Source organism: Rhamphochromis longiceps, linkage group LG13, assembly GCF_057381845.1.
Source record: "Rhamphochromis longiceps isolate RC_006_pf linkage group LG13, R_longiceps_female_GT1.1, whole genome shotgun sequence".
In the NCBI taxonomy this organism is placed as follows: domain Eukaryota; kingdom Metazoa; phylum Chordata; class Actinopteri; order Cichliformes; family Cichlidae; genus Rhamphochromis; species Rhamphochromis longiceps.
In genome coordinates, this window is record NC_140569.1 from 38811327 (window position 1) to 38826349 (window position 15023).

Below are 15023 nucleotides of genomic sequence, written 5' to 3' on the forward strand. Positions count from 1 at the left end.
TAATTCCTTGATGACTCCCTCAGTGTATTTAAGCCCAGTGTGTCTTTGTGTCAGCGTCACGTCGTTAACGTCTGTTCACCCTCACTTGCTGTGTGTTGATTTCCAGTCCTCCTGCATCTCAGTTTAGAGTTTTGTTTGCTTTCGTGAGTTTTGTTTTATCTTGATGTTTTGTTCCAGCAATAAAGCTGCATTTTCAGTTTAAACCTCGTTTCCTAAGAATCCTGCATTTTGGGTCCACCACCTGCCTGCCACACAGCCGACCATGACAGAACAGGCAGCCCTCTACACCCTGCTGCTAATGAAGCATACTTTGCTCATATCATGCAGGGGTGTTTCAATATAACACAGAAGGCAATTAAGCCACATGAGCATTGCTTTGATTAGAAATGTATTTATGTGTGGGAACAAATTTACAAACAATATAATCCTAAAACCCCAGTTAAACACCTAAACTCCTTAGCGATTCAGTCCACAGTTTCGTTGTTGGACTCTACTAGAACCTCCAAACAGTTTTCACTGAGCTCCTGAGACTCACCCATTCCTTCGCAGATGTTTGCAGCAGCAGTCTGCATGCCTAGGTGCTTGACCTGTGGCCACAGAAGTGACTGGAATGCCTCAACTCAATGATTTGGATGGGTCAGCGAATACTTTTGACAGTGTAGCGTAACATTTACCAACACTGTGGCTAACACTGTAACTGCATCTTACAGGCTTTTTCCACCATGTGCTGCATAGCTGCTCAAGCCCCTCGAAGACACACTCACACACACTGAGTAATAAATATCCAAATGTTTTTGTGTAATGTGTTCTTAATTGTGTGAATGCCGTAAGGCATCCACACTTTTGTGTCCCTGTTTCTCTTTATACTTTATTCTTCAGCCTTATTGTAGTTTTTCACCATTCACATTTTAAACTGCTCTTTCTGCTAATGCCAGCTGCATCTTTTTGTGCTCATAACTTTTATACTTTTGGAAATATTTAGCTTTTTATGCACTTTTTGGCCCTTTGAAATGAATGGGACCACACCACAAGTGTGATAGCTGGTTTAGCTCAGCAGAGTGAGCCATGTTGTAGCTCAGTGAGAGGAGCAGCTGGGTTTGAATCATGGCAGCATGTTTTCAGCTGACAGAATTTCAGCTTCTGCAGCTTCTTTTTACCTGACTGTTTTGCTTTGTCAATATTGCTGCTAAATGATTACAATTCTGCAAAGTTTTCATGATTTCAGCAACTTTTCCGATATCCACTTCAGCATCTTCACCTCCATTTCCAGTCTCTGAGATATCAGTGAGACGAGCAGCCACCCTGAGCCAGGCAGCGCAGGTTTGACTCCTACCCGTGGCTGTTGCCACACATCTTCCCCACTCACGCTCAGTCTGCTTTCTTAACACTCTTCAGTTTTTCAAATAAAGCTGTCTTCAGCAAACACTTTAGCTTCTACACCTCTTTTCAGCAGATAGTTGTGCTTCTTCTGCATTTTTCCACTACAAATGCAAATTCTTCTAGTGTGAAAACGTTGTTCTTAAACTGTGGATTACTAGCTAAGTGCAAATATGGCCAAAAAAGGCTAATTTTACTGTTTTAAAAAAATTCAATATTTAAGTAATGTGATACCGACCCAAAGCAGAAGCTTCTTATCTAGTCAGTACAAGGAGCGTCCCAGAAGGTTTTTCCAGCCTAAGAAGAGCCTTGAAGGCTGTTCACAGATCAGTTGTAGTTTCACCATATCCTGAGTCACTGTCAGCTGACAGCTGACAGCTGACTTCAGCATCCCTGGTTGGCCACCGAGGCTGATTTTTGACTCCTATCTAGAGTGGCCTCACCGGCCTTGCTACACAGCAAATTCAAAAGTGTTAAATGTTTTGGTGTTAATAGTCTTCTTGCAAAAGTAGAGTTAATTTTACTCTAAGCAGAGTCACATTCTTTTAATGTAACTCTGAGGTGTAAAATGATAGTAGTTAAAATCGAGTGTTAAAAATGAGTGTTTCTATGTCAAATCTGAAGGTGTTACAATGGAAACATTAACTCTTGACCTCTTAATCAGAATCAGAATCAGAATACTTTATTGATCCCTGGGGGAAATTATTTTTTGTTACAGTGCTCCATTATAAACCAACATTAAGACAAGACAGACAATACGCTAACTAAGAATAGTACAATATATACATATATATACATACATACATAAGTCACTCATAAATAAATAGCTGGAAAAGAAACATGTGTAGTTGTAGCAGCAAACAGTGTGTTAAGTGGATGCGTTGTACAGGGAGATGGCCACAGGCAGGAAAGATTTCCTGTGTCGTTCAGTGGTGCTTTTCGGTAATCTCAGTCTCTCACTGAACGAGCTCCTGTGACTGACCAGCATGTCATGGAGTGGGTGGGAGGTGTTATCCAACATTGTCTTTATCTTGGACAGCATCCGCCTCTCCGACACCACCTTGAGGGAGTCCAGCTCCATCCCCACAACTTTGCTGGCCTTACGGATCAGTTTATTGAGTCTGTTGGCATCTGCTGCCCTCAGCCTGCTCCCCCAGCATGCAGCAGCATAGAGGATCGCACTGGCCACAACAGACTCATAGAAAATCCTGAGCATTTTCTGGCAGATGTTGAAGGACCTCAGTCGCCTCAAAAAATAGAGACGACTCTGGCCCTTCCTGTAAAGTGCTGTGGTGTTTTTAGCCCAGTCCAGTTTATTGTCAATGTGAACTCCAAGGTATTTATAGTCCTCCACAATGTCAACACTGACCCCCTGGATTGAAACAGGGGTCAAGTGTTTCCTGGTCTTCCTGAAGTCCACGATCAGTTCCTTGGTCTTTGCCACGTTGAGCTGCAGATGATTCTGCTCACACACGTGACAAAGGAGTCGACCACAGCCCGGTACTCTGTCTCATCATCCCTGCTGATGCATCCAACCACCGCAGAGTCATCAGAAAACTTCTGAAGATGGAGGTCTCTGTGCAGTGGCTGAAGTCTGTGGTGTAGAGGGTGAAGAGGAAGGGGGAGAGGACAGTCCCCTGTGGTGCCCCTGTGTTGCTGATCACCTTGTCAGACACACACTGTGGGAGACGTACATATTGTGGTCTTCCTGTCAGGTAATCAACAATCCAGGACACCAGAGAAGCATCCACCTGCATCGCTGCTAACTTATCACCCAGGAGGGTCGGCCTGATGGTGTTGAAAGCACTAGAAACGTCAAAAAACATGACCCTCACAGTGCTCGCCGGCTGGTCCAGATGGGTGTAGACACGATTGAGCAGGTAGATGATGGCGTCCTCTGTTCCGAGACGAGGCTGATAAGCGAACTGAAGGGGATCCAGATGTGGTCTTACTATGGGTCGCAGCTGGTCCAGGATGAGCCTTTCCAGGGTCTTAACTCTGAACTCCTACAGGGGCTATGACACCAATAGAGTAAATTCACAGACTCCGCCCCCAGCATGGCTCCAATCGAAGCTGAAGTGAAGCCGTTTCAGAACATTTTGCTCTACATATTTGAGTTGTTTGCCATGCTTGGTAAGTCATTTTTTCAAAGATTGTTTCAATTATTTCTATTAGCTTTTACTTCTGTGGCTCTTTGGAGTTGAGACAAAGCTGTGTGAAAGGCATTAGCCATGTTGCTCGCTGATAGCATAACATTCTGTTTTAGCTAGCTGAAAGGTATTGTTTGCGGGCAAATACCACAGCCTTGAAAAAAGCTTGCATGTGAATTTTCAGTCAAACTTTTGGTCAAATACACCTAAAACAATGTCTAGAATGTGAAATGTTGGTATAATGGTGCTACTTGAAGCCTGAAAACGATCGCCCATAAAAAACACGAGCAAAAAGCAGTAGCTGACGTCCTGACTGGATTCTACGTTAGCATAGATCCCTCCAGAGTTTTGTGCACACGGTTTAGGTAAAAATGAAAAAGGTTGAGGTTTTACATTTAGTTCAGTATTACCTGTTGCCTGTGTCCTTGTCTTTTGGGAAAATACTTTACACAAGTAATGGCTCAAAGAGGATTCCTTTTTTTTTTTTTACTGTGCTGCAATTGTTTACTGGATTATTTGTGCCATTAATTAGTGTCAACTAATTTTTATTCAATCTCCACACAGGATATGCTTGTGAAGATGGAATATGGGGGAGAGCAGAAGTGCGTTGAAGTTCCACAAAGTGATGAATGAAGGACATGCATATTGTATTGAAGAAATAAGTGATGAGAATGCTGTTATTTGCATTTACCATGTCAGACCTTTTGATAAACAAAATTCTAATGAAAGTGAGAACATGTACACTGTTACATCTTTCAGAAAATGTTTTGAAATTGTGGTGCACAGTTCAGAATAAATGTTTTTCAAAAACCATTGCATCTTTTTAGTAAATGTTTATTTCCAAAAGAAATTTCTAGGAGTTCAGAACAGTAAAGTTCCCGCTTTTTAGAATGAATTAGAAGATAACTCTTACGTAGTTAAACTAAAATACTCTTTGAGAGTTAATATATAAACTCTTAACACCAAGTGTTAAATTATCAACTCCAGACAGATTTGGTGTTTAACACTAAATCAGAGTTAACGTACCAACTCTCCAAAAAGAGTTAAATTAACGCTCTCTGGTGTGGACCCATATAGACACTTTAATAGTGTTGAAGTCAAATCCGACAGTGTTAATTTGGACATGCTGGATTTGCTGTGTAACAGGCCATCATCCTCAGGTTCTCTGTTTTTACCCTCCTACCTCACAGGTTTGGCACTTACCCCGTCCTCCTACTGCCAGGCTGTCCTTCTGAGAACGTTCACTCTTTTGCTCTTGAATGATTAGTACTGTGGACTTTTACTACAGCATTACTGATGTAGATAACAAACAGCCTGCTCTTGTATAGCACCTTTTAATTTTTAAAGCTATACAAAGCAGCAGAGCTGTGGAACAACAAACTGGAACGCCATCCAGTTTAACAGAGGTTAATGTCTTTCCCAAGTACACTTGGGGAGACACAGCATATGGACAGGCTGATTACTGTTTAACTACATGAGATTAACCTGGTACAGTTTATATGTGTTTTTAAAATATTTGAATATTGTAGATCAAAGTAAAGATAAGGCTTCCTGGACAAAACTGCTTCGAACATCAACCTAAAGCACACTACAGCACAAAGTGCGACATGTTTGTATTTTTCATCTGTGGCTCCCGTCTGTTTGTTTATAATTAATGTTTTTATTACAGCGCTTTTCTTCTGTACTGCAGAGTCTGTGCTGCAGCCTGCACAACTCCCACTAAAAGCCACCATCTTCTCACTGCTCAGCCTGGAAATCACGCTCTTAGTCATCAGCGCGCGCACACACGCACACACACACACGCACACACACACACGCACACACACACGCACACACACGCACACACACACACACACACACACACACACACACACACTTTTAATTCCCCTGGCTTTGGGAATTTAAAGTGTCTTTAACAGAAAGTGAATGAGTTGTAATGTAAAATTGTAACTCCTGTTACAAGAATATAAACTTGAACAATACTACACCGAGTGATGATTCAAGGCCATAATGAAAGGCTACAGTATACTCACTTCTACCCACACACTGTACACTCCTTCAAAAAGTAATCTATTGTTGCTCTCAGTCAGTCTGGGGAGGGGATACGAGGCCATTTCCACACAATGTGAAGTCCGACTTTCTATAGTAAGAACTAACAAGTATATCAATATCAGGTATTTAAATACTTAGGATTCTCAACCTTATGGCTTTAGACTGAGTCAGAGGTGAATGTCATCACAAACCTAAAGTAGGACAGTTGCCTCTTCAGGGCTCGCAAAATTTCAAAGTCCCTGGTAGCCCTTCGGGCAGGGACTCTTCAGTTTTTGGTAGCCCAAAATAAATTTAAGTAGCCTGAATAAAAAAGAGAGCAATTTTTTGATTGATGTTTTGTTTCTGTTACAATATTATACATTAAAGTATAATATTGTAAAGGAAACAAAACATTAATCAAAAAATTGTTGAAAAACAAATGACAACATTGTATAAAAATTACAATCATCAACTCAAATACTTGGTTCTAATTGAACAGAAATGTCTATGAACTTGTAAGAACTGTGTAGGACATGAATCAGTCTGTGTCAGAGCCTGAATTTGAAATTTCCGCTGAAGTCACGGGTAAGAGACAAGTGGAACCAAGATCGAGGCCATTTGGTTTGTGAACTTTGCAAAGACTGCTACATTGTGCCAGCGGTAGTTCACTCTTTGCAACATAGTAGCTGTTCTAAACAGATTTTTCGGGTTTATTTTTAGTATGTTATTTGCAATTGGTGTTTGTTCTGGGAAAGATATTGCAGACTGAGCAATAATGCATTTCTTGCATTTCTCATGCGTTCTAATGGGGGCCTTTCTTAAAATGACTGGTCCCAGTAACAAAGGCGCTTGTCGACTCAGAAATCGAGGGAAAACCAACAACACACCCGGCAGAACATTATGTTATTTACACGGGTGCACATAAGTGGTCCGCATGTGCGCATTCGCTGTCAAAATAAAAGACGCACCAGATAAGAAGTTGCAGTGCGCGTTTGCGTCCATATAAAGGCAGTGTCTTTGTCCTAGAGTGGGATTTTCACGGCACATTCTGCACCACATCTCTGTGCGTTCATCATTTGTTTGAAGCCAGCTCACCTCCTGCAACCACTTTTCCGAGAATACGCGCTTCTTTTGTGTGTGTGTGTATGTATATATATGCGTTTAATCTTGTTCTTATTTCATTTATTGTTTCTTTTACTGGGATCCTATTTTTAGACTTTCAACTGTATACATGTGCTCTGTTCTGACTCTAATTAATGGCTGAAGCAACACACAGTAGCAGCGCATCCATTTTCTTAATCACCCTCTAATGATGAAATGACGTATGTGTAACCGTGTACGTGCATGCATACCTAAGTATTCGGAAACTAGACTACAAGCATGTAATGCTGATTACATGCAAGGTGATCCCACCTTCACTCAGAACCCAGAATGCGTGTGTGTGAATGTTCCACTCTAATACCCCCGGACGCTGTAATGGTGAGACAACGAGAAAGGAAACAGTCATATACATTACATCCTTCTACCCAATTAAAAAAAGCCCTTCTCACTTCTCTATTTACTCTGTTGGTTGTTTATCTCAGCAGAGAGCTGCATTCTTCTAACCCAGCTACCCAGCCCACACAGTCAGCAGACCACAGACCCACTTTAATAACATTTGTCAGCTTGCTGGGAGTCCTTTAGCCGACACACAGCTAATGCAGAAAAATGTTTGTTTGTTTTGTTTTTTAACATTTTAAAAACTAGGCTTGCAACAGTGAGATTTACATGAAATGATAAAAGCTAGAGTTATTCAATTATTAAAAAAGGTTTGGTCAATAATGGCATTATAGTTATTTAACACTATTACTCACTGACATGACTAGTGACTGAACTGATGTTAAAAAGTATATCTGCTTGAATTTTAAATACATTTCAACTACAAATATAGCAAAGTCAAGTCTTCCTTAGCAACAGCTTCCTTACAAATATAATGTTTCAAATAGGAGAGAAACTAATATAATCTGGCTTCATCACAATCTCACAGAAGATACTGCTGCAACGCTGGCTCCTCAATCAGCAGATACATCAAAGGCCAGACTTACTGCGGAGGCCAAATTATCAGTCTCAATACAGATGTAAGTGCAAAATTCAACAATAATGGACCGACTTGTAAATGGTGATACAAAGAACAGTGCAATGTAGCAGATCAAAAACATACAGCAGTGATGAGGCAATGAGTGATGTGCTGATATAGGTACAGCCTGTTATGTGCAATATGCCAAAATAATTCTGAGTAAACAAGCACTCTATGTATGCATTTCATATGAAAAGGAAGGAGCAGTTCATTTACTGCCTGCAAGCGTTGACAAAGCATACAATATTTTTGTAATACTGTGTCATCAGAAATATAGTTATTGGAAATGGTCTTAAAATGTTGTCTTGTCACTTTATAAAACCTGAAGTCTGTGTAACTTGTAGAAGAACATTTCCTGCCAGATTCAGGATCCGACCCTGACCGACCCAGCCTCAATAAAGGTACTGCAGTTGTGGCACATATGTATTTGTGCATATTAATTTTTAATTTCCTGCACGGTGTGTGATACTGCAGGTATTTATTATTGTTGATGGACGAGGACACACAGCCAACTGTAAGTAAACACAGAATCTGCAAACTTGTACGCTGGCGAGAGCAAGTCTTCAAATCAGATTTGATCAAGTTAAGGCACGAGGCACCTACCCAGCTCAAATACTGGAAGTCAATTCAGTTTCATTTGGTTTTTACTTATAATACACCAGATCAAAACAATCATGAAGGCAAAGGTGGAGACTGGGATAGTAGAACTTAATAAATGATGTTCACGTGGTCATGAAATGTTGCGTGATGTGGTGACCGTGGCCATGTACTGGAAAGGTTTGTACCCTACCCGATGTCTTATTTCCTGCATATTTATCATCAAATGCTTTAGATAAAAAAAATATTTTATTAGACAAAAGTAACCTGAGTAAATGCTAAATGTAATTTTAAATACTGATTGTATTTACCAAAGGGGAAAAGCCATCCAAACCTACCAGCTACCAGGCCTACCATGTTACATTTTGAATTAACTGTTTAACCATATATTTTGAAATGCTAAGTTCAAATTTGATTAGCTACAAAGCTAATTTGACAATGTGAGGTAGGCTAAACAATCAAAAAGCAACACATCATGTCACGATCTAAAATTAATTTGAGAACAAATAAGAAAAAAGTCATGACATCTATTAGTCAGGAAAATGTTACAAATCCATTTCTTCAAAGAACAACAGTGAGAGTTATTATCAAGAAAACCTGCCCAACAGTGGCTGACCCCAAGAGCCCCTCACCAAATCATCCAGGAGGTCACAGAAGAACCCAGAACAACATCCGAACAACTCAGTCAGTGTCAGTGTTCACGACTCAACCATAAGAAAGAAACTGGGCAAAAACTGGGAGAGAAAACCAACCAAACCAACCAGAAAACCAATACTGACCATAAAAAATCCAAAACAAAGGTTCATCCTCACATATTCAAAAGCCCATCTTGCTCCCCAAGACTTTGGGAAAGTTTTCAGGGGACTAATTAGAGAAAAGCAGGACTTTTTGGAAGGCTGGTGTCCCGTTACAGCTAGCATAAAACTACCCCAGCATTTTATAACAACAACATCGTACCAACAATCAAACATTGAGGTAACAGTGTGATGGCCTGGGGCTGCTTTGCTTGGAATCATGGATTCTACTCTGAAAATCCTGAAGGAGAATCTCCAGCTCCAGTTCATGGCCTGATGATGAAGAGCATTTTGGTTATGCAGCATGATCTGAAACACATCAGAAACTCCACCTTAAATGGCTTAGAAATAATAATAATAAAGCTTTGAGTTAGAGCTGGGCGATATGAGATTTCTTCATATCACGATATGTTTTTTTCATTTCAGGCGATAACGATATCTATCACGATATCAGCCAAATAACTATATTTGTAAGATTTAAATGTGCCGTTGCTCACAAGTAAAATGTGAAATAATCAGCAGCTTGTTTTTATTTAAATATTTATTTCCCATAATAAGTTCAACAGGGTAGATGTACTTAAGGAACATGAGACTTTTTCAGATAGATAAAGGCAAATATTGCAAACTACACAAAAGGCAGCCGCTAAAGCGTTTAAGTTTCAAAACAGAACAAACAAAACAGACTAAATTGTCAATTCCACTTAGAAACAAAATATTAATTCTAAAAATAAATCTTAGTTTGTTTTACAGAAGAACAGACAAAACTGACTAACTTTTGTCAATATCAAATAAACTGAGAACTAAAAGGAAATTCTCAATCTCTCCTTGTTGTATAGCTGAGCTTTTCAAACAGTTTTAACAGTTACTTTAGTCTGACAAAAGCCGAATGACGAATTAGCGCTTCCAGTCAGAGACTGAGGCTACGTCCACACGTACGCGGGTATTTTTGAAAACGGAGATTTTCCGTTTTCGTTTTAAAAAATAATCCCGTCCACACATAAAGGCAGAAATGAAGGAAAACGCTGCTATGAACATGCCAAAGCAGCAGGTGGCGCTAGATTCCTAACCGTGCCGAAATGTTGGCCAATCAGAAGTCTAGAAGCCTCGGTGGGAAAAAGTAAACAAAGCTGGGGCATAGAAGCAGAACCGAGTCGTATGTGTGGACGGACAGTAACTGTGTGTATATGTGAGCATTTAAACACTGCAGAGAGTACAATTAACAGTATTGTAGAAATTCATTTCACCGAAACAATAACGCGGCGCACAGTGTGACGCATGCACCAGTTTATTGTATTTCCAGACTTGCTTTCGGCACAATTTACAGTGCACGCTACTCTGTTTTTTGTCAGACTTGAAATAGCCGAAATACCTTCACACTACGGAACTTCTATGGCTCTTCCGTTCGACAATCTCTCCGGCGTTGGAACCATCATCTGTTTTCTCTTCGGTCACGCTCGGTTGATTTTTCTAGTCGGCACACTCATTTCCTCCATTACCCGCTGGCTGCTTCCCAAACAAACACACGTGCGGCTTGGCACTTGTGCTGTACGTTACAAGTCACGCGACGTGACGCTGCGGCTGTGATTGGTTCGGCTCTGCGCTACTTAATTTGGATTGGCTGGTCTTTTTTTTTTTTTTTTTTTTTAAGAGGTCTATCGCGATAGCTTAATTTCTCTATCGAGTAAAAGTTATATCGCGATACATATCGTTATCGTTCTATCGCCCAGCTCTACTTTGAGTGGTCTAGTGAAAAGTCCAGACTTAAATCCAATTGAGAGGCTTTAGCATGACCACAAACAATTCCATTCAGTTTTATTTATATGGTGCCAAATCACAATAACAGTTAGGGTTAGTAAGGTGCTTAAATTGGCCATTCATACTCGAAAAACGTCCAATTTGTCTGAATTCACACAACTGTGCAAAGAAAAATGGGCCAAAATTCTTCAGCGTGAAATGAATGTCTTGCCAGTTATCAGCATCACTTGAAACAAAGGGGTAAATACTTTTTCATGGCACTGTAAATATCAGATGGACTCAACATTAGCAGATACAAGAGACACTGGGTGAATAACCAAAGAGAAACCAGGACATCTGTGTTAAACCCAAATTTAGGCTTCTGAGTTTCGTGTGGGAAACGTTAACAAGTCGATGATTTGTACTGAAAAGCCAGTGACCTGAGAGGAAACCACAGCATTGCAAGGAAATACACAAATACACAACAGACACCATAGAGTGGAAAGAACCGAATATTCAACATCAAAAGTCAAACGGGACATTTTGCACATTTACCACCACACACATTTTATCGGACAATTGCTTTGGCTGAATGAACACAGGCGTCACATTGAAAAATTGGCCTGGATTTATAGCTCAGGCTCCACTGTGTCGGTGATGTCGGCGCCGACATATGTGTGACAGGTAGATGTCTCTTGGCACAGACTGCATGACAGCGCGCGCGCACATGCGCGCGGCTCGCCCGGCTCGGTGTGTGATGCTGTGCCGCAGGGTACCGTTAGGTAACATTTTTGCTCTCCTTACCCTCAGCCCTGCTCCGAATTGGCTCGCGCTCCACCGGGCCCGATTGTCTGTCGCCGACTCTCCGTTACCGGGTAGCGATCCGGAGTCCGAATCCTCTCCTTCCTCCAGCTCCTCTTCCCCCTCCTCTCTCTCATCCGCCTCCGTCTCCTCTGTTTTGAGCCGTTTAGCCGCCCTTCCGTACTCCCCTTCCTCACGCTGGCCGGCTTCTTCTGGAGTAGACATGCTCGGTGGTGGATCAGGTGGACGAAGCGACAGTGTCTGCAGCTGGTCACTCTGACACGTCCATGCCGAGAATGATCCTTTGGTACCTGTCTCGTCTCACGGGTCCTTTCCACGGATGCGTCTGTCTCTCTCCAGCGCCAGTGATTTTCTATATATATGTCCCGCCCAGTGCCTTCTGTTATTGGTGAAACTGGTCCTGCGCCTTACAGACACGGCGTGTCATTGGTCGGAATCGAGTCGTCAACCGACAGGCTCTCTCCAGGCTATGCAGAGGAGTGCACGGAGGGAGCGGAGAGGAATGGTGGGTAACATACAATGCAGGGAGAGGCAGACTGAAACCACAGAGCGCTGGAAAAAGCAGAGAGGGGGGGGGGGAGAGCATCGGTGTGAATGTGCAGCATCATGAAAGGAAAAGTCATCTTTATCCTCTGTCATGCCCGGATTACCCAGAAACATGGTGGGATTTAGGAAAACAGCTCATTGTCGCATAAACATGTTTTTAATTTCCTCACATTACATTTACATTTAGACAGGTGAAAGGTTAACCCTAACCCTTATGTAGCCCTCTGAGAGCAGCGTAACCTATCCTGACTTGGTCTCCAGCACAGGTACTGACTGAAATCCCCAAATCCAACTGAACAGCCTTTTTGTTAGACGCCTTTCCCAGTTCAATCTGTCAAAGTTCACACGTAACGGTTAGTTCCTCTAAACAAGAGCAAAAAGCGGATCTTCTCAGTTCCTATCTTGGGTATCCTTTCTGCACATAGTTCTGGTTTTGTTCCTTTTCCATTTCAACAGTAATGACAATAAGTGTGCCATTGCATAGGCACACTTAATAATAATAATTGTATTATTATCAGTAGTAGTAACACTCTATCACGTTTTCCAAACTATTTGTCAGGTCTTACTCACAAAGATTCTAATTATTATGCTGAACTCAGTCTGCTATTTTATTTTTAACTGCAAGCTTTCTGTCAGCATATCTTGAACATAACAGAAAAACTAGATAGTAAAAACAGACACCCTCATTCAGAGATATTATCAAATCATAACATCATGTCAGCACTGCCTGATGCGTCGATGTGGTCAGCAGCCTTATTTCCTGTTGCTGCATGGGAATGTACAGTCACCAACAGCCAGAGGTATTTTAATGTGTAGTCTCACCCCCGGCAGTCACTTACACACTGTTTTGGTAAGAAAAGAAGAAATGAGGTTTTACAAAAAGCCTTAACTAGTTTGAACGACAATGCCGTCGTTCAAACTAGTTATTTTAGTAAATAGTATAGGGACGGCACATTGGTGGTGATTAGAGTCTTGGACATGTCAAAGATTAGCCACCGAACTGATATGATTGGATTAGTATTTTTTGTGTAATAGCAGATACTCCCTCTCAACACCTTTGTGGTCAAAACTGCCCCATTGAAACCAAACGTTTGAATCCCTCTGCTGTTCCAGTATAAAACCACAGATTCTGTAATGTCAGCATGTCATTCTGAAAACAAAAACTAGTGATATTTGACATTTTTACTGCAATCCACCAGATTCCCCATTGTAGGCCAATGCAGGAAATTCTTGTATTTTTGCCAGTTATATTATGGAGCCGTGCGACCACCAGACTTGTATCGACGCGTGTCTGAATTAGTGAGAAGATGCGTGCATGTGTGCGTGCATGTGACGCTGTGTAAATGTGTAAACATGCACTGATCATTTCAGGGGTGAAGAAAGGTCATCTTGGAGCGATGTGCTGTGAAGTGGCGCTCGAGCAGCGACATGGCCTCCTGCCCTTGCTGCACTCTAGCATGCAGCTTGGCTGAGGGGTCATTTCATTAGTGAGCAGAGAAGAAAGACCTGCAGCAAAGAAAAGGAGAAAAAATGAAGAAACAGTTTAGTGCAGAAGAGGGTTTAGAGAAGGTCATGCAGCCTTTACCTGTCAGGGAGCTGCAGGACTCATCAGAATAAGACAAGCTTAAACGGAGAATGCATACTGCTCAGCGGAGAGCTCCACGTCTGTGAGCGCCTCTGACACTTCCCATGAACATGGAGAGGACTCAGAGGATCCTGCCCATCCTAACAGTGAGTCGACATGTCATGTCCCGATGTTTGATCTGAGGGTCTGTGAGATACGCTGTCTGTCTTGACCTTTTCTTCACTCCTGACATGATGCAGTTGATTTTGCAAAGGACAATGTCATGGTCCTGGGTCGTGTGACCCAGTGTGTTATGCTTAACCTATTTTGATGTTTATTGTTTGCTTAGGTTCTTTAAGGTAGTCCAGTCCTTTTTGTAATTATGTTACCCTTGCATTACGTCTCCCTTGCCCTTCGTGTGTTTATGTCTGTGTGTCTTGTACTGTCAAGTTCATGCTGTCAGTTATGTCACCTCCCCCTGTACTACGTCTCCCCGGTTCATGTCTCATGTTTCCTGTTTTACTTTGAAGGCCTGTCTGTGTATTCAGCTCACTCCTCCTGTCCTGTCTTTAAGTTCATGTGTGTCAGCTGTGTTCCCATGTGTGGCCACTTCCCCTGATCATCCCTCATGTGTATTTAGTCTCTGTGTTTTTTACAGTCTGTGTCGCGTCGTCTGTGTTCCCACCCTCCATGTTTCCATGCCCGGTCTGTTGCATTCTAAGTCATAGCCTTACCTTAGTTCATTCCCAGTTTAGGTTTCTGTTTAGTTATTGCTTTTGTGCTGCCCTTATTCTTGTTTGTTTCTCTTGCGTTACCAGCCACAATAAAAGGCTCGCTTTTGTTTAAAGTTCACTCCCGTCTGCTCACTTGTGTTCGCACCTGGGTCCACCACTCACACCACCGCACGGTCTGTCACAGCGGACCGTTACAGACAAGCCTACACAGGAGGCGTTCAGTGAGTGTCAGGATGAAGTGATGTGGATGTCCAAGAGATATCATACGTGGAACTTCTCTTTTTTGTTTATAGTTGTAGGAGGCAGACCACATGGTGGCCTCTTGACCTGCTCTTCAATCGCATTGATGTCTCCACCTTCAATGCTGTTGACTGCTGTGGATCCCTCCTGAAACCAGCAAAGAACATACACATGAAGGTTTTCTTAGAGGAGCTGGGGATATCCATGGTGTCCTCTGGGATCGTGCAGAGAAAACACCTGCCATGCTCAGTATCTGCTGCTGCTATAGCAGTAGAGTTACAGCCCGCTGCTCCTGCCTGCACAGAAAACAGACACTGC

General features: G+C 41.9%; 1 protein-coding gene and 1 long non-coding RNA gene across 2 annotated transcripts in view; one reads left to right on the plus strand and one right to left on the minus strand.

Moving 5' to 3' along the window:
- Window positions 1–11954, minus strand: part of LOC146656468 (heterogeneous nuclear ribonucleoprotein L-like) — a 77731-nt gene extending 65777 nt beyond the window's left edge. The window contains exon 1 of the mRNA XM_085427212.1: window positions 11604–11954. Within this exon, the coding sequence (XP_085283338.1) occupies window positions 11604–11825 (222 nt within the window). The 5' untranslated portion in view covers window positions 11826–11954. The remainder of the gene's footprint in view (window positions 1–11603) is intronic.
- Window positions 3437–4340, plus strand: LOC146656469 (uncharacterized). Its single transcript, XR_014914398.1, has 2 exons — window positions 3437–3510; window positions 4092–4340. It is a non-coding gene; the product is annotated as an uncharacterized LOC146656469 (long non-coding RNA).
- Window positions 11955–15023: the final 3069 nt, after the last annotated feature.